At 42.2% G+C, this 20,256-nt stretch overlaps 1 protein-coding gene across 1 annotated transcript in view; it reads right to left on the bottom strand.

Moving 5' to 3' along the window:
- The window catches only part of TMC2 (transmembrane channel like 2), a 39,309-nt gene that overhangs the window by 17,818 nt on the left and 1,235 nt on the right, over positions 1 to 20,256 (bottom strand). The window contains exons 3-11 of the mRNA XM_062567885.1: positions 18,672 to 19,008; positions 17,727 to 17,879; positions 15,389 to 15,479; positions 14,394 to 14,475; positions 13,968 to 14,074; positions 11,704 to 11,802; positions 5,413 to 5,555; positions 3,153 to 3,300; positions 591 to 779 (exon numbers count right to left, since the gene is read on the bottom strand). Of these exons, the coding sequence (XP_062423869.1) occupies positions 591 to 779; positions 3,153 to 3,300; positions 5,413 to 5,555; positions 11,704 to 11,802; positions 13,968 to 14,074; positions 14,394 to 14,475; positions 15,389 to 15,479; positions 17,727 to 17,879; positions 18,672 to 19,008 (1,349 nt within the window). The remainder of the gene's footprint in view (positions 1 to 590; positions 780 to 3,152; positions 3,301 to 5,412; positions 5,556 to 11,703; positions 11,803 to 13,967; positions 14,075 to 14,393; positions 14,476 to 15,388; positions 15,480 to 17,726; positions 17,880 to 18,671; positions 19,009 to 20,256) is intronic.

Below are 20,256 nucleotides of genomic sequence, written 5' to 3'. Positions count from 1 at the left end.
GGTTTGAATTTGATTTGGTTTTGATATAGAAATATCTGGTAGTATAGTATACATTGAATTAAGCGTTTCAATAGACTGAAACAATATTATGTGAAAAGCTTAAAAATTTCAATTTTTCATTTCAAAATCAGATAAAAAATTTTGCCAACTTATATTTTCTGTAGATTGTAAAATCCTATTCTCATTATTCAAAGTAAATGATCTTGGTTTAGCTTTGTATCTGAACAAGGACATCTCTAACACCCAGAGAAAATTCTGGCACAATAGAATTTGTAACTATTAATGTGCAATTTAGTGTAGTTGTTTTAAAAATTGGTAAGGGATGTATGTGCTGAAGACCCATTAACTCTTACTGCAATTGATTGTAAGAGTATTTTACCCTATCTTCAGGAACTGTTAATTTGTCCCGGTAATTCTCAGTGAGCTTCTTGTGCCTCCTGGCTAATACAAGTACAAAGTCACTGAGGGACTTCTGAGCCCTGGTCAGGAATCCTCTCTGCCTTGGATGCCACCCTTAAACCATGGCAATGACTATGCTGGTGTCCAGTGAAGGTTATCAGAGTAGAAAACTGGAAGTAAAGTTTCCTTACCTCATTTCTTTCATACCACCCAATGTTTTGCATTTTGGAAAATGTCTGGGAGCGTTTCACCACGAAGTATATGAGGTAGCCACTGCCACACAAGCAGCATATGATGAGCACGTTTGCCAACACCCGTAGGAACCTCCTCAGGTGAATGTTCTCGTCCTTGTTGCTCTCTTGCTCATCCACAATAGATTCCTTAAGGAACAGACATACTCACAAATTGTGGCATGAATGTAGGAGCACAAAGCCTAAGGCTAGAAGGCAACATTAGATCATTTTCTAGCCTATAAAACGTAATTCCATGCTATTATGGTTATGTTGAACTCAGTAATTTGTTAGGCTCAAATAAACCTTCTTAAAGGCATCCCAGCGTGACTGGAAGACATCGGGTGGTGAACAGCCTGCCACGTCCCAGGGGAGCGCTGCTGGGTAGTTGCACTCTGAAATAAAGCACTTCCTCGCCGCGTTGGGAGGCAGCTGCTGGTGGCTGCCAGACTGCAGGGCCTTGTCGGTCTCACCACTTTCTCCTACCTTGGTGATGGTGCACTGTAATCAAGTCATCTCTTGTGCTTCATTCACATAAATAAAACTGACTGAGCCCTTGAAATCTGCAGCAGTCAGGCTTTTTCCCCACTCAGTGAATAATTCCTGTGGTTAATTCCTGCTCATTATCCTAAGTCTTAGCTCTGCTATGCTCCAAAAAATTGATTTGTGCACTTTAGCAAAGATGCTTTTGGTTTTATCCATGCTCAGCCCTACCTTGATGTCCCACTTCCCTGGGCCCTTATTTGGAGTGTTAACCATGGAAAATGATTGAACTGAATGAATTTTGATTTCAGATTAAGTAGGTATGTGCTGACTGGCTGCTTTTTTAATTATTGCTTTCTCCTTCCACTAAACCTTCTGGTTTGAGTGTGTAAAAAAGTGTTGGGTGGGCAATTGTATGAAATGTTCTTTATTCCTTCAAGAGACACTAAATATATTTCAGCATTCTTCTGTATATTTTTCTCATCACAAAAATCACTCTACTACTTGCGATATTAGGTTTACCTCTGTTTTTTATTTTTTTATCTGAAACAAGTTTTAATTAAAAGGGGGCTTAGTAGTCAAAAGGTAGCAAAAAATAAGAAATCTATTATCCAAGAGCTGCTTTTTTCAGTGTTTCACGTAAAACTAGCTTTTTTTTACACACTTTGTAAAATTAAAAAAGTAAAGCACATTAAAATGGGCTTCAAAGGCAAATTGATTTTTTTAAAGCCAAAGCAGTTTTTGCAGCCTTTTGCTTTTCTCCTTTCAGTTGCTGGTTTTTTTTTATTTTTCATTGGAGAAACACTGCCCCCCATCAGCAGTTTTTTACCTGGATACTACCAAAAAAAAAAAAGAAAAAAAAATCTATTTAATTTTCTGTGAGTTGTTTTCTTTAATCATCTTTGGAACTAGATTAGCCCAAATTCTGGTTTAAATTGATTAACTCCAAATCCACTCTGGTGTCACTAATATTGGTGGAACTCTTTTCAATTTTTTCCAGTGTGTTGCAGCTAGAATTTCTCACACTGTGCAACATAACATTAGCAGTGTAAATGCCTTGCCTGTCTCTATATGTACATATTGACAAGACATTTATATAAAAGTACAGTAAGCTAAGCAAATTCTCTTGGAAAAAAGGCTTTTCAGATTTCAGACTGAAAGTAGTTCTGGTGGGATGAAGGAACCCTGTGGAAGTCACAAAGAAAATGAAGAAACCCACAATTCTGTGCTGAAATTTTAAGAGAGACTCCAAATTGGAAGCTTATGCTTGAACATCTTGAATTTAGGGATGCTGAAGTGTGTACTTTGTGGTCTGAATGACAGGATCTGTAGCAGAGCATTAGGATTAAGGACATTACAAGAAACTACAGGGCAATTTTACTGAGTCTTTGAGAGGGCTTTGCTGGAGCTCATGAAGATGAGGCTTGGTCACAAGTGAGACAGAAAAGCAGGAGAGACAAGATGTATTGTTGGGGAAAGTCGTAGGAATAACCATCCTCTCTTCTGTTACAAAATAAAACCCATGCTAGGAAAGGGATGAGTCTGGTCCAAAGCTTATCCTGCTTCTGCTGTGGGGATGTGAATTTAGTGGGGGACAAAAGAGGAGGAAAGAGGCAATTGTGGCCCCCGTTAGCCACATCTGGAGCTGTGCATGTAGCCTTGGCCTCATGTTGTGGTTGTGCCACCTGTCCCTGTCCTAACCCTACAGCACTGCAGCTGCTCCAGCTGTTTGGCCCACCATAGCATCTGGCTCCAATATTTTCCTCTCTGCATGGGATCAAGGAAGGTGATGGGAAAGATTAAGGTCCCCACATATCCACTGCAGCTGGCCTCCTGCTGATGTTTGCTCCAAAAGAGATTTAAATGCATATGGTCTTCCAAATCCTGACTGAGGACACTGGAGCTGGAACCAACATGGTTCAGCACCATACCTTGTTTGCACTGGGAGATGCCATTCAGTATCCACTTTTCCCCTTAAACCTCTGCCATGGTGGGATCTAGGAGCATCTCCATAAGCAGAGAAATGCCATTCAGGATTACCTTGAAGCTGGTAGTGATTGATGCAAATTTGTTATCTGCTGTCTCTGGGTTGCCAATGAGGTAGTCCCAGCTAGTGAACATTTTCCAGCTGAAAACGAAGTTTTCATTGTCCCCTTCTCCTGTACTCTCATTGGCATTGCGTGCCATCCTGTATAAAGACACATATGGTGGCCAGGTCAGAAGAAGTGTTTCACAGAGCTGCTAGAATTCCTTGAGCACTGCAGAGCAAGGTAGATGGCTTGGGATTTCTGGTGGATAAGGAAGGAAACTATACGGGTGAGACACAGGACAGTGCATGGGTTTGTGTATATGACTGTTCTCTTTAACACATAGCTTTGGCCTGTTAGGTTCAAGGAGGAGAACTGAACTGTCAGACAGGTTCTTCATAGCTTTGTTTTAAAAGCCACAATGTAAATAAAAATTATGTTTGGTGATTAAAGCAGGTGAGGAGTTGCTTCTACCACCTAGTGCATGAAGAAAGTCTATTCACAATGCTTCTGGGCTGTAGGGTAGAGTAAAGGGTAATGGTTATCTTTAGCGAGTTAAATTAAGTCAAAAAACATGGGTACTGTCCAAAATACCCAACACAACTTGAAGTTGTATTGAGATTTCAATAGCTGTAAAATGCTGAAGTCAAAGAGCTTGCAGTAAATGAATGCAAGGGAAGGAAAAGGATTATTCTTGTTAATCAGCACAGGAGCAGATATAGCTTCTGTTATTCCATCTCTATTATTTGATCCCTAAAATACTTGCATAACTCTCATTAGAGTTCCCAGCACCAGTCCCTCAGGAAAAACGAGACAACAGACTCGGTATATTGCATGGCAAATGTAAGGCAAATCTCCATTTCCTAATTTAACTAAAGATTCAAAAAGCTATTTCTGCTGCACAGCTGTAGTTTCAATAGCAGTACAAATACTTTGGCTTGTTCTTTCTTGCAAAGGAAGGAAGGATAACCTTTGGATGATGTGATCTCAGGAGAGAGAGAGGTTTTGTTCTCAGCTTTGCAGAGATGCTCTGAGCAGCGAGAGGTGCTTTGGTTTGCACACTGGTTGCCTCTGTGCTGGTGCCTGGGGAGGCCACAGGAACTGGGACAACTGCTTAGGAATGGTGCGCTGGCAGTGTTAAAACTCTGCACTGTGCAGATGGGTTTGGGGATGCATTTAAAACAATCTGTCTTGGCCCTTTTCCGTTCTCCTCGCGCAAGCTGTGCAGCTCACACTGACTTTCAGAAGCCTTTTTTTTGCAAATGAAAGGATGGGAAATGGAGCTTTTGAAATCTCCTGTAGGCAAGTGTCTCCTTCATGTACAAAATCTGCCTGTTAGGCAACCCTATAATAAAGTCAGAGGAAGACATATAGCAATCTAGACCTCAGGAGGAAGAGCAGCACTGGAGAAGGTGGTGGCTGAATCCAAAATAATGTATGTGAGCAAGTCAGGGAGGCAGGCTGAAAAGTGCAAGTGGTGAAATCACCTCAGTTTAACAGAACAAGAGCTATCTCAAGGCAGACCCAAGGTCGTTTAGCCCATGATAGGAGCTGACAGTGGATGCTGAGGTCAGAGTATATGAATGCAGCAAGCATACAGCCCTGCATCTTCCAGAGCTCTCCCCAGGGCCAGGGGCTCAGGAACTTCGAGGAAGAGGTGATGCATTGATGCCGAAGAGCCAGCCAGGGATTTTCGTTTTGTGATGTGTCAAGTTGGCAAATATTCAGATTGCCAGCTGAGCTGCTAAAGCACCCAGTGGAGCACTTAGCTCACTAAGATGTAGTAAATTATTGGTTGCAGTTATTTTTCAGGTGCACTGAAGGCACCCAGCACACACAGGGCAAACATCTTAGGTTTATACTGGGCTAATGTGGTGAGGGTGGAGTAAGTATTTCCTTCACCAAGAGGAAATTTCTGGTTCCTGTCTTCTACAATCTTGGGCTTTCTCAGGGAACTGTTGAGGGAAGTAGCAGAAAAACCTGAAAATGCCTCCCTATCCTTTATTTGACAGAAGTTTAGTGGTTTTATATTATACGTGTGATTTTGCTGGAGGTACAGCATGGAGAAGTGAAGCCTTTCATGGTACACAAAGGCCTGTAGGGCTAGGCTTCCTGTAAAGCCCCAGGCTCCACATCCATGGGGTCCTTGCTGGGGCTGTGGGAGCAAAGCTGTGGCTGGACTAAGCTGTCAGCTGTGCCTAGTGGAGAGGAAAATAAGCTGCGAGACACATCTGGGTGCATATGGAAGAGAAGAGAACACAAACCATACTTACGATCTTATAACGACCATCAGGCTGTAGCCAAATACGCTGATCCCAACCATGAAATATGCCATCGGTAGCCTGTATTTCAACCAGCCAATCGTCCGTTGGTTGCTGTAGTAGCCATAAAAGAGTGCTGAGTATTTGATGTATCCCTAGAGGAAAACCAAAAGCAAATCTTTGTGTAAGCTGTGCAGCTTTTCTTCTGCAGGAAAGAGGCTTGCTTCAAAATATTTGTACTCCTAGTGAACACTGAAGATTTAAAACAAGGAAAATCAACTTGGCAATTTTTTAGTGTCTCATTCTTGACCATTTGTTGCCCTGTCATCTTTGAGAGGTTTTGATGCATGGTTCTTACCCTACTAAGAGAGGGAAGAAGAGAGGAAGCTTGTCAGAGAATATCAGCTCAAAACTAAAATGCAGTTTTTATCTACCATTGTTTCATCTCTAGCAGAAAAAACTCCTCATTGCTCTTTGTGGCTGTAGTCCATCCGTTTCTCTAACCCAGCATCAAAGACTCACATCTTGTGAAAATGCTATAGAGTAAAGGGGTTTTCCGTCATGATATGAAACTTTTTCTTTCAGCTAGGAGGCAAATGATGTTCAGTTCCCTGCAGATTTAATTCCTTTTACTAGCTACCGCCTACAAAGCAAATGTAACTAAAGACTAAAATCAAAGCACTATTTTCTGTGAAAGCAAAGCTCTGACACAATATCAGCTAAATTGTCTCAGGCAGACCTATTTTTTGCTGTACTATTTGACATTCAATGAGTGTGCAGATCTAACCTGCAATAGGAATCACTTCCTATTTTTCTGTAATATGTCACACAAGTTGTTGTATATCGTTGCATATTGTACTTCTCCTCTGTTTTTTACCTTTTACCTTTCAGTTAATAAGTTACATGTAGCAAATCAATCTAGCTGTGAGAGCTGAGAAAGCTCCTCTCTGATCAACGTTTTGGAAGAATCAGAATTGAGACATCACTAGAAGACCATACCAGGGGCTATGAAACTGGATCTAGTTTAGCAGCATTGAATAATTTATTTAGGAACTGATCTCTGGAGGTCACCTGGTCCAGCCCCCTGCTCAAAGCAAGGCCAACTTCACAGTTAAATTCAGTGGCTCAAAGCATTGGCCAGCTGAGTTTTGAAAATCTCCGTGGATGGAGATTATACAACCTCTCTGGGACTCTGTTGCGGTGTTTGGCCACTTTCATTTAATCAATTAGACTAGGGTCCTCCAAGGTGCTAGTTTTTTTCATTTCTAACCTAATATAAAGCTTTAGTATCCTTAGTTGCAACATTAGCTGCAGAAGTGCTGTGCTGTGCCACCAGTACAGGATAACTTTGCGTGTTTCTCAGCCAGTGCTGCTGAGCCACTCGGGATAACTCAGCAAGCCTGCACCTGGCAGACCAAGGTTTTGTAGCATGTTATATATAATGTGGGCTGGGGAGGTGTAAAGAAAAAAGCACCATAAAATATAAAGATGATGCACTAGTGAAGTTTATTTTCAGGTTGGAATCCCAAACCTTTATCTTTCTGTATCATATCGTAGGGACTGAAAAAATGAGCGTCTCTCCACACATCATCCAGTACGTTCTTTAAACTCCATTTGTGAGACATAGTGTCTAATGTCCAAGTGAGATATATTCCTTTCTGCTCCTCTAGAAATGCGTGAAGTGACCTGCTTGCTGCAAAATCATACATTTTGCACTGGTTCCTTTCTGTTGAAATATATTTTTCAAGAACTGCGTTATTGACTCTTCATTTTAAGCCTACTTTGAAATGTATTTCCCCCTTGCACCTCTCCTACTGAGCACACGGGAATGAGCATCTATTCATTTTCAATGGGCAAGGCTCTGTGAAGGGCTTTATTTGATGTCTTCTAGCTGCAGAAATTATAGCTGTACATCACTGCCCCATGGCTGGATATCACTTCACGAATCTCCCAGATGAGCGGCTTGTAGGATTGCTCCCTGATGTCAAGCAGCAAGGGAGTGGGTGCAGGATGGGGACCTGTGTGGCAGAAGGGGGCAGAGGATCAAGCCCTCAGTGACAGCAGGGAATGTAGAAGTAGGTAGCAAGCATCAGGCAGGAGACTGGAGACTGCTCACGGTGGTTAGCCTTTTACTCTAATACAGTGGTACAGCCTCATCCAAGCATGAATTTCCTCGCTGTTATATGTGCGATTTATGGTCTTGAACAAAATCGGCAGCTGCAGTTCAGCAGCACATAGTCTTCCTGTTTTTTTTTTTTTTTTTTTTGTTTTGTTTTTATTTTTGTTTTCCTTTCTGTAAGAATGGATTTAAATGGTAGAATCATAGAATCAGTAAGGTTGGAAGGGACCTCTGGAGATCATCTCATCCAACCTCCCTGATCAGCAGGATCACCTAAAGCATGTTAGACAGGGTTGCATCCAGGCTGGCCTTGAAGATCTCCAGAGAAGGAGACTCCACAACCTCTCTGGGCAACCTGTGGCAGTGCTCTGTCACTCTCACAGTGAAGAAATTCCTCCTCACATTCAGACGGAACTTCCTGTGGTTCAATTTCTGCCCATTGCCTCTTGTCCTGTCACATGGGACAACTGAAAAGAGTTTGTCCCCGTCCCCTTGACACCCTCCCTTCAGGTACTTATACACATTGATAAAATCCCCCCTCAGTCCTCTCTTCCCCAGGCTGAAGAGGTCCAGCTCTCACAGCTGTTCCTCCTAGGGCAGATGCTCCAGCCCTCTGATCATCTTCATAGCCCTACACTGGACTCTCTCCAGTAGCTCCATGTCTCTCTAGTACTGGGGAGCCCAGAACTAGACACAGTACTCGAGATGAGGCCTCACCAGGGCTGACAGAGGGGCAGGATCACCTCCCTCGACCTGCTGGCAACAGTCTTCCTGATGCACCCCAGGATACCATTGGCTTTCTTGGCCACAAGGGGACATTGCTGGCTCATAGTCAACTTGTCATCCACCAGCACTCCCAGGTCCTTTTCTGCAGAGCTGCTTTCCAGCAGGTCAGCCCCCAGCTTGTCCTGGTGCCTAGCATTGTTTTTCCCTAGATGCAGGACTCTGCACTTGCCCTTGTTGAACCTCAGGAGGTCCCTCTCTGCCCAGCTCTCCAGCCTGTCCAGGTCTCTCTGAATGGCACAGCCCTTGGGCATGTCAGCCACTCCTCCCAGCTTGGTATCATCATCAAACTTGCTGAGGATGCACTCCATCCCCTCATCCAGGTCATTGATGAAGAAGTTGAACAGGATGGGACCCAGTCCTGAGCCCTGGGGGACGCCACTAGCCACAGGCCTCCAACTGGACTCCACGCCACTGATGACGACCCTCTGAGCTCTGCCTTTCAGCCAGTTCAAAGTCCTTGCTGAAGTCAAGGTATACAACATACAGTACTCTTCCCTCATCTACCCAGCCAGTCATTCCATCACAGAAGGCTATCAGATTGGTGAAGCAGGATTTCGCCTGGGTGAATCCATGCTGGCTACACCTGATCACCTTCTTTTCCTCCATACACTTAGAGATGACATCCAGAATGAGCTGGGTGGCAATGAGGCTGACCAGCCTATAGTTGCTTGGGTCCTTCTTCTTGCCCTTCTTGAAGACTGGAGTGACACTGGCTTTCTTCCAGTCCTCAGGCACCTCTCCAGTTCTCCAGGACCTTTCAAAGATGATGGAGAGCAGCTTGGCAATAACATCCGCCAGCTCCCTCAGTACCCGTGGGTGCATCCCACCTGGGCCCATGGATTTGTGGATGTCTAGCCTGCCCAGAAGGTCTCTAATCCTATCCTCCTCAACCAAACGAAAGTCTTCCTTTCTCCAGACTTTCTCTCTCATCTCCAGGCTTTGGAATTCTTGAGGGCTGCCCTTAACAGAGAAGACTGAAGCAAAGAAGGCATTCAGTAACTCTGTCTTTTCTGTATCCTTTGTCACCAGGGCCCCTGCCCCATTCAGTAGTGGGCCCACATTTTCCCTAGTCCTCCTCTTGCTGCTGATGTATTTGAAGAAGCCCTTCCTGTTGTCCTTGACATCCCTTGCCAGACTCAATTCCAGCTGGGCCTTAGCCTTCCTCGCCGCATCTTTACATACTCTGGCTGCATTCCTATAATTCTCCCAAGTAGCCTGTCCCCTCTTCCACATTCTGTGTACTTTCTTCTTCTCTCTGAATTTGGCCAAGAGCTCCTTGCTCACCCATGCAGGCCTCCTGCCCCTTTTGTTGCACTTCTTACTCATAGGGATGTACCACTCTTGAGCTTGGAGGAAGTGATGTCCAAGTGTTGAATATTAGCCAGCTCTCCTGGACCCCACTTCCTTCTAGGGTCTTAACCCATGAGACTCCACCAATTAGGTCTCTGAAGAGCCCAAAGTCTGCCCTCCTGAAGTCTAGGGTTGCAATCCTGCTTGTTGCCTCAGTTCTTTCCTGCAGGATCCTAAACTCCACCACCTCAATGCTTCTTGTATTTTTACAGGGTGCTGCTCAGATGAGGTTTTCAATGTTCAATGTAATGTTATTTGATGTGTTGCTAATTCACCTTTGGCTCTGGTGAATTTTGGATGTTGGCAAGAGGGTGAATGAACTGGGAGAGCGAGATTTAAGGGATCCCTAGAAGAAAATGAGCGGTATACAAAGATCTGATCGCATAGGATTCCTTTACACACAGGTATTTGAAGGCTTGTTAATAAATTAAGGTAATTAATGTTAATTAATAAATTAATGTTAATTAATGTTAATAAAGCAATGTCAATTAATATTTTTTTTAACAGAGGAAATTATGTTGCTTTTTACAGAAGGATTGTGTGCCACATAAGGTAATATAAGGTATGCACAAGTGCCAGATAGTATTTCAAAAAAACTTCCAGAAATAGCCAGCTTTGAAAGTGAGATGCCAAGGAACTGGCCTTAGTGGATTCTCTTCATTCCCGGTAAGTATCTTTTTATTTTCAGGGAAATACTGTTTCCCATAAAAACACTTAATCCCTTTGGTCTAACTCTCCAAAGGAAAGAATAGCTGTGGGTGCTCAACCTGAACTGTCTTTCAGGCAGGCTGATTTCCAGGAAATAGGCTCTGAGGATCTTCATGTTAGATACACACAAGTGAAGTTTTCCTCATTTTTAGTCATGCATGGCAACCTGAGACGATAGCTATGCAGCATCTTACCTCATTCCCCTGTGTCTAGACTGAAAACCCCTTCAGTACTTGCAATGCTGCTACTAATTAAGAGCAAGCAGCTGCCTTGCAGACTACTGTAACCCCTTTTAATTTCATTCATTTCCCATCTTTTTCTTCTGCTTATATGAAGATGCTGGTTTACTTAGACCAGAAGTTCAGTGCTGTGGCTTGTAAGCAGTTTGGGCTCTGGCTGTCCGGCAAACCCTGAGCTGAAGTGAAACCTTGTGGCAGTGGTGACAAGGACTCAACATAACTGGGATCTGAATCGATACTGCAACTGTGCCCCAGCAGAACTAGTGAACTGCTGCAAGCTCGGCCCTTCCTTTCAGATGCAAATCTGAAACCTGTACCAGCTTAAGGCACGTATAAATATTTCACAGACACAGTGGCGGAAGGGATGAGGGGGAGCAATCCACTTCCTGAGGTTGTAAGAAAATTCTGTGGTATGTTAAGACATTCCCTGCTGGGTGAGCAAGGCTTACAGCTTGAAGTCATTTTCTGGATTACTAGGTGAAGTGGAGCATGGTTTGAATGAGGTGTTCCAAAGTCACCATCGTGGAGTTTATGCAGTCCCCTGCTTTTACTAATGCTCATAGAAAAAAACCTACCTGAAAAAAATATAGATAGACAGACATAGGGTTCCTAAATTTCCTTTCATTTTCTTCAGTGTGGAGCTATATAACTCGACTGGCCTTAGTGGACCTTACTTTTGTCCTTTTGCACCTCTGTGACCTCAAACAGACACATCTCGGGTGGTGTCAGCCAGCTCTACGTTGGGACATGACACATCCTGTTCTGAATGAAAGTGTATCTGCTTTGTTCCTGCAAAACCAAGAAATACATGCCTTTGTGTGTGTGTGCCTGCGTGTGTGTGTAAATGCATGGGTGGCATAGGCCATCAAGCATATTTGTATGTGAAAGTGGTTCAGATACATACACAGATGCCTGGATGTGCACATGTTGGGAACCTGTGCTATCTGCTGCTCATGTGAGCAGGAGTATCTTCATCTACTTCAAAAAGTACATGTGTAGCTTATTTATCTTGGAACCAAATTTAAGGCTGTAGCTGGTAACTTCTGAAGGGGTTTACCAGGAATTCAACTGATCCTATATAATTAACTGTCCTGTACATACCTCAAAATCCCAAAGAACTGAGAAATCCATAGCTGTTGCTTGTTCAGCCCGGGGTACAGTTTTCCTCGGCATGCTCCCATATGGCATTCCCATCAGGATCTGGAGAGATTAATAATGATGGTACATATGTAGTGTAACACACTGTACAGCTTTTCTCATTATTTTCTTAATGATTCCCTTAATTCTGTTTCATTTCTTCTTTTAGTATATATTTTCTTAGTACCAGAGCTGCAGGAGTTAATTTCACCCAAATAATCAAGAGAGTTTTCTTTCCCTAGTAGTGGCCATTGCTGCATACATACATAGGAAGTATATTGGCAAGGAATTATATCCCTCCATGAACAGCTCCTATTTAAATGTCCTTAGTTTAGCAAGAGGCTTCTTTGCTTGAACTTCATGGGTCTGATACAATAAAGGGATTAGTTTTATCTTCTTATTCAGGACTCTTCCCTTGTGAGGAGTCAAGAGCATTTGGTCAAGTCTGTGCTAGATTTTATATTATATAGCCTTGAATTGAAAAATGATCTCAAGATGAGGTGAAGTGCACTTAGGTTTGGGCAAGAAGTGTAGATGGGACCAGAAACATGACACAAGGAACAGGTTTCATGGCATGTCCTCTCTTAATGGCACGATGCAAGGCAGAGTTGCAGCAAGACCGGCAGCTGTCGAAGCTCACAGGGAGAACTTCAAGGGCTATGGAGAGTTAATAACATATTTACAAGTAGACTGTGCTGCACATACCAAAATATCTCATTAGCATTCATAGGGTCCCAGGATATCATCTATCACTTATTTTTCAGGGCTATCTAATTAATTTTGAAACCATTTATGATTAAATGTTTATTGTCCAGCTACTCTCCATATTGTAACAGCTCGGTAGGCAATGACTAATAGTATGCATACTTTAAAGACAAATTATATAAAGCTATTTTATCCTTTACCATATGCATAGTTCTTTAAAAAAATACATTTGTTCTGTGCAATGTTAATGATTATGTCTCTTCATTCTGGGAGGAAACAGAGCTTTTATTTTTGATAGTGTGAACTACCACATTAAGGAGAACAAAAGCATGATCCTCAGGAGAGATTATATGCTGCATTTTTGCTCTATAAAAATCTTCATTGAGCAGAACAGATGCCACTGTCTGTGGACTGCACAGTCTTTGAAGACTGTACTGAGTAATTTAACCTGAGCTGTAATAGTTATATTAAAAAATTCTTCTGTAAATAATCATATGAAGCAGGCTATGGGATCCTTTTTCTTCTCCAAGAACAATGAGAAGTTGAAAAATAAAAATAAAGATGATTCCTCATGAATCATCTGAATTAGAAGTACAGAAAGGGGATATTTCCCAAAGAAGCATTAGTAAAGTTCTTGGGAAATCATGTGTTCATTCACTTGATTGCTGCTTCTGCAGGGCTCTGCTGTGGCTATTGCCCAGGGGCTGAGCACCTGCAAGGGCCCACAGAGGTGCTGCTGGAGAAATTGAGAGCAGGCACTTTTGGATGTCCTCGCCCTGGCTGGCCATGCCGTGCTGGGCTGCACTGACAGAGCTCACGGGTTTTGTCACTCCAGGGCAACCCCCCCCCCCCACCTAGCTGACAGCAGCATCTCTGAACCCAGAGGAGGTGTCCGTGGCATTGATGTGTTTGTCAGAAATCTGGGCAGTTTTCCACCGTAATCTTATTCTTGAGTTTGTGAAAGCCCATTGAACTGAACAGATGTCAAAACCGGACTCAACAAATCCAGTGAGGGCTTGTTTGCAGCCAACAATTCTGGTTCCAAATAATCAAGTAAGAATAATTGTGCCTACTTAATCATCTTTACTATGATTTTTTTCAATACAGAGAATTGAAGAAAATGTTTGGGAAGATGCAATCCTGTCAATGGGGTTTTCTTAATTGCTTTAAGAACATAGTTCATTTCTTATATCTCTTATGGACCCAAGCTTATACCCAGGAGGATTCCTAGATCATATCTTTCACTTCAGTCAAAATATAAAAATAGCATCAAGTTAGATTTCTGAGTTTCTGTTTTAGCTGCTGGATGGACAGGATCCTCTATAGCATTTCAGTTGTACTGATTTCAACATAACTTCTGTTTCTGTGTCAGTAACAGCCATATAAGTCATTATTTGTATATATAATTCTTACACATTTTGTTCTTTTAAAGCATGATTACAAAACACTTGTTTGTGTTATCAGACTCACGTTTGTGGTAATCAGTGGGATGAATATTACTGAAAACAGAATTAAGCGCTTACCTCTGGAATTATAACCAGTCCAAATATTAATCCAAAAAGGACAAGATTTACCCCATACATCCATCGAAGAAATATGAAGTAGGAAGCAACTGAGGAGCCAAAGTGACCTTGAAGCAGAAGATACTTAGTGGTTAGAAATTTAGGAGAAATAAACTGTATTCAGTTAGACCTGAAGTCTTCTACCCCCCCCCCCCCAACATATGTTGCCCAGGAGCCTTCCTGACAGCCCCCTCACACTGTTACAGTCAAGGCTCATGGAGATGGTGAAGACCTGCATTGCGAAGGGTACGTGTTCCTTGTTTGGTGTTGCACCCTGGAGTGATCAAAGACTAGGGACAGGGAACTGGGATAATTTTTGAATGAATTCAGAACTGCCTTACAAAATGGCTTATTGCCATCTTACACAGCAGAGCACCTTCCACTTACTCTCCACTTCTTTTATCTTCATCTCCCAGGGAATGCACTGTGTTTTAAAATTGTCGAAGTCTCTCTTAAATTTCACCCATTTCTGAAACAAGACAACATTGTTGTGAGCAGAGAGGTGTGAACAGGGAGGCTGCTGTAGGAGGACTTTAATGTTAGGGCTTGGTAGCATTGCTAGAAACAAATATAAAGCCTTAACATGCAAAGTAAAAATTCTGATCTGGATCTGGTTTTGATCTTTTGCACTCCTTCAGAAACTACTTTCAATCCACCTCTCCCATCATACCCCCCCTTCACCCCCTCATAAGTGTTTACATTCACTATTTGTATTTTAACCTTTCTAGGCTTTTGGGAACGCACTGTGGAAAGCACCTAGCTCTGGGTTGAAAGAGTTGATGCAAAACCAACTCTATTTAAAATAAGAATTAATTTGATAAAATATTGAGCTTGAATGCTTTCTCTCCAGACCAGCGACTAAACTCCTATTGATTTCATCAGCTCAGGTCTGGCTCCATTTTTTTGCTTCTCAGTGTAATCTCTGTGACAACATGCAACTTGTTTCCCCACTTCAGTCTTAAAACAGTCACAATTGTCCCTATTTTCTCCTCATTAATGAGAAAGATGAAATTTTACAGAAGTCTGTAGGACAGTGCATGAATTGGGGATGGTCTCTCTCATCCTTAGTGGGTATCTTGTCTCTTAGTTCAGGGTTTCTGGAGATTGCAATCAGATTTTCCCTGCTCCTCCGTATTTTCCCCTGCTTCTCGAAACCTCCCTTCAGGGAAGGTGACAATGAGATTATGGTAGGGGGAAATTTCTTCATTTTTTCTTTTGTTTTCATAGATGTGAATCTGGCTAGCGTTTTGACAGTGCACAGGAAGCTTTTGTTGGTTTTCTGGTGTTTCTTTTGCCAAATATGGATTACAAACTCTGCCAAAAATATAATGAATATGTAATCAGATACTCGAAGTTTTCTTTGTCGTCACTGCAGCACTTACCTTTGCCATCATCATCTTATACGCGTACAGCTTTTTGCCTTTTCCTTTTCCCAAAGCTCCTTCAAACTTCTCTACAAAAGCTTGTGCCTCCCTAATTTTAAAATAAACAAGACAATTATTGAAATAGTGAAAAGGTCTCCAGCTTTTCCTTTCTGTGAATGGTACTGCCTGCACAGGTGGAAAAGACAGTCGTGCTACCCTCCCTGCGTGAAGGTGGGGGTTTCGGTCTCTCTGTATCTGAGAGCGCGTTCCTGTGTGGTTTTGCAGCCGGGCACTGAGTAGGCAATGCCATCCTGCAAACCGACTGGCATGGGTATCCTTGAGCTGTCCTGCCTCCAGCCTTGGAAACACAGCTCTGGCAGTGAGCATAACGCCGCTCAGAGGCAGCTTAGCATTGAGACAGGCGTTATCATTGCTTGCATGCCCCATGCTGCTCCTGAGGTGCCAGCTACTGTCTCTTGGTGCTGTTGCTGTGCCATGTAGAGCTTCATTTCATCTGGGACTAACTATACAGTCGTCAAAGTGCTCATGCTCATGGAACAGAGATTTGCCCAAAATCTTACTCTTGCTTTTTCCTTGGATGAGGATCTGCATGTTCCTCAAGAGGTTTTGGTCTCTGGCATTCCTGCAACTTCTCTCTCCAGGTGCTTTGGTCAAGAAGAATATTTTCTAATGAAACAGACTCCAAGAGGTTGTAGTATTTCCCTCCATGAATACCCCCCATGGATAAATATCAGAGACAAACTATTGGCAGAACAGGACAATCTCAGTGCCAGACAAATGAGTGTACACTGGCCAGGAATAATATTAGGCTGGAAATTGAAATTAGTTTTTGAATGAGTTTCTAAGGGAAATACAGAGCAAAGAACCTAGATAGACATTGACAGAGTATGCTGAGTTTGTGAAGAAGATTACATTGTGTGTTGTTGTAGATGATACAAAATGAGAAGAGATTAAATGTAAGGACTCAGGATATCCTTTGTATTCCCTCGGTGCTTCACATTTCTCATCTCTGCAACGGGGCTAATGCTTTCTTGTCTCAGGGGTGAGTTTGGACAACTAACATAACTAATGAATGTACAACACTCTTGAGATCTTTTCTAGAGCCCCTTGCACAAACAATGAAACAGTTTTTTTAGATTCAGCAAAGAGTGGTAATGATTGCCATGGTCCAGGGATAAAATGACAGGATGGAGATATGTTATCAAACATGAGCCTAGGCAGAGTTTTAGCTGACAGAATCCTATATGAGTGGGAAAATATATCAAAAACAATATTTGCTTTTTTTTTCATTTTTTCAGAATTTCTGACTTGGAGGGTAATTAATAACATTTTATATGTAATGAGCTGAGGTTCATAGCATGCCTGTGAGATGGAAAAGCTGCTTTAACACAGTTCTTTTTATCCAGATTTTTAGAAATAATTGGCAGTGTTCAGGGCTCTTGGTTCTAACAGAAGATGGAGCAGGTCTTGGCCTTCAGGGCTTAAAAACAGAAAAGGAGACATACACAGTATCTACTGGTCTTCACAACCTGGTTGCTGCAGGTCTGAGCAGTGTCTTAGGCAAACATGGAGAGTGGGACATCAGCCATCCACAGGGGGCTGTGCATATGTTACAATGCTATTTTGAACACCAAAATTCTCATCTGGTAGAAAGGGGCTTCAGGTCTTTAATCAATAGAACTGGTATTTGAATCATTCTCTCAGTGACTTATCCAGTTTGTTATGGGCCATTCTCTGTTGATTTGTGGGTTTTGACTTCCCTGGTCAGCCCCAAAGCCCTATCCCACTGTCTTGCTGCTCCTGATTGCCCTACACTAAGTTGTCTCTGCAGCTGTCTGTGCTATTCTTACATTCAACATGGTCTGTGCGGCAATATTATCTTTGCTCCATAAACATCTGTAAACAACGCAGTATTTTTTCCAAGCAATACTGTTTCAGGAAGTGTGAAGTAACATGGCACCTTGCTGCTTTGATTTCTGTCTAAGAATTAGCATGAATAAGCAAAGGAGGGCACAGAGTTTGCTTTAACAAGTAGCTTGACAGTAGTGAATCATTTGGTTTTAAATACAAGGGTAGAATAACCTAGCTGTGGATATCAGTTGAACAGATTTGCACCTTGTCCCGTCTCTAGTTACAGAGACTAAAAAAATTAATTCCACATTTTAACTCAGATCATTTAAACTAGAACAGGTTAGCTGTGTTTCTACTCATTGTTTTTTCCAAGACTGGAGTGTTAGAGTAACAGCAGCAAAAATGCAATTTCAGAGAAAGACAAAATGCAGTTGACACTAAGCAAACACCCCAGTGATACGAGTTCCTGGGGTGTGATAGCTACCTGAGCATCGAAAGTTTCTTCACCATTCGCCAGGGCTTGTTCCTCATGGTGGAAATTAGTTTTTTCTTTTGCTCCACCTGTTCCATCAGCATCGCAAGCTCTTCCTCTGACAGCGATTCCTCATCGGATGAGTTGGAAGTAGTGGAAGGAGCACTGAGAGGGCACAAAATGGAAAAAAATGTTAACAGTAGTTTGAGTGGGCATAGTCTCTCCTTCTCTGGGGCCCTCATGTGATGTGCAGAGCCATCAGATGGCCTGCAAGGGGATAGGGTCCTCCCCCTAGAGCCAGGCACCTGGAGCCTGCATCTTTCCCAGGGCCCGGTGGCCTCACTGTCCTTGTGACTTGGTGTGCTACCAGCACCAGCTCTTTGCACCCAGGGCATTGCTGATTCCAGCCATGATAATCAGGAGTCGATTGAACTCCACTGTACCTCACCCAGCTTTGGACCACATTTCAGCTACAGAAACATTGTCTAGTGCTGCAGCTGGTTCTAGAGAAATATTTTTCACATCTTCAGAGGGAAACAAGATAGAGGGAGAAGCAAAACATTGGAACAGAGGAAGAGACTTGAAAATATGAGAGATCCCGTTTAGCCTCAATGTTTCCAGCACCCAACCAATAAAATATGTCCAGATCTAAGTCACTGAAAGTGTCTTCAAGAGGGCTTTTCTATCCCCTACTATATGCATTAGGACTTAATAACATACATGAATCTGATCCTCACTTAGAAAACAGTAATGACAGAAGAGCTTGGAAACAGTTTAGCTACACTGCATTTTACACCATTGTTTTTCATAGTTGTATCTTTTTTGGAAGAGGAACAACTTACTTGCAGTCTATTGGTTTTGCAGTTCTGACCAATATTCCACAAGGTCAAGGCACCTCTATAAAGCTAGAGCCGCAATTCTGTGATGTGGTACAGTACTTAGGGATGGTTAAATTACCTGTTTTTCCTGTCTTTCTTCCCTTTGTTCTCCCTCTCCTTTCCTTTCTCTTTGTTTGTTTTCTTTTCTTTATTTTCCAAATCCTTTTGCTCTTTGGTAGAAGCTTTTTTGTCTCTCTCTCTCTTTTGGCTTACTGCCACTTCTGTCTTCTTTCCATCACTGTTTTTTCTCTGGTGGTTTTTTATTTTAGAGGCTCTATTTTTTCTAGAACCACCGTCTTCCTCTTTGCTCTCATCTTCTTCTTTGTCCTTTTGTTGCTTTTCCCTTTGAAGTCTACTTGGCCTGACAGCTTTCCGAAGGGGCTGTTTCTTAGGTGACTTTTTCTTTGCTTCATCTGCTGCAATGGATAAAAAAACCCAAGTGCTTAGGGAAACACTTAGCTTTGGCACAATACAGATTCACCAGAAAAGCACAGGGGGATGTAAACCCAAGTAAAATCAATGAACAGATATGTCCATTGACCTCAGTGGGCTTTGCACTATGCCCTGTCTGAGAGCCACATCCAGCTCTTGGTTACACAACTTCCACGTAAGAGATGAAAGACTCATTTAGGACATCAGTGGCTGGTGAATGACCATAACAAAATTGAAAATTATTTCCAAAAATAAAAACACTGCTCCTCAGAGTACATTACAGGCACATCACAGGAAGATTCCTGACCTGCAAATATACCTATACGGTGGAAATACAAATTGCAGAGAGTTAAATGGTGTGTAATGTCCTTGCTGGTGTGATATCCTTCAAAGCTGCTTACTTCTTAAGCCTGGGGATGGATATCTCCTATTTATATAGAGAAGAGGTACAGCTTAGGCAGCACCAGGTTTGATTTCTCTGAGATTCTCCTTCTATCGGGATGTTTATCTCCAGTGAAGAAAAAAGCAAGATAGCCTTCGGTGCACATTACATTCTCACTGACTGCAAGCTAAGAAAGTCATTCGTATAGGTTCAAAAGTACTTCCAGTTCTGAAAGCTTGAAATGGTGCATGATTTAATTGCAAGATATTATGGAAAGGGGGCAAAACATTTAGAAAATGCTCAAACCACTCCTTCTCTGTTACAACCAAGTAGATTAAAAGCAAAAGTAAGGTTTTCATATTCATTTAGCTTCTAATTTACTAAAATTTCTGACTGAAAAAAATAGAGTTTTCAAAGGAGAAATGAAGTTTTAAATGTTGACATCATTTTTTCCTCGAGGTTGGAGAAATTATTATGGAAGAAGGAAATTGAGGGGGGAGTGGGATTCAGAGTGAAAAATGTGCAGCCTAAAAGGAGAAGAAAATAGAAACAAAAAGGGGTTTGAGATTTTGCATTTTTGTTTTGGTGAAAAATCAGAAATTAATAACAAGCACATAGTTTTTTTCTGGCTAGTGCTACTCAAAATTAGCAAGTAGTGGTAGTCACACTTGTCACAGGAAATAAGAAGGGACTTTAACTCATTTCTGAAGAGCCATTAGGAAGATTTCAGTTAGTATGTAATGGTCTATCTCAGTGAAATTGCAGAGAGTGATCTAGGTTAAAGGACCACCTACCCTTTTTGAGAAAATGTCCATTTTGTGCTGCTAACCATCATGGCTTTCATTTGCAA

The sequence above is a fragment of the Rhea pennata genome, chromosome 2 (genome assembly GCF_028389875.1).
Source record: "Rhea pennata isolate bPtePen1 chromosome 2, bPtePen1.pri, whole genome shotgun sequence".
In the NCBI taxonomy this organism is placed as follows: domain Eukaryota; kingdom Metazoa; phylum Chordata; class Aves; order Rheiformes; family Rheidae; genus Rhea; species Rhea pennata.
This window is presented reverse-complemented; position numbering and strand designations above follow the sequence as displayed.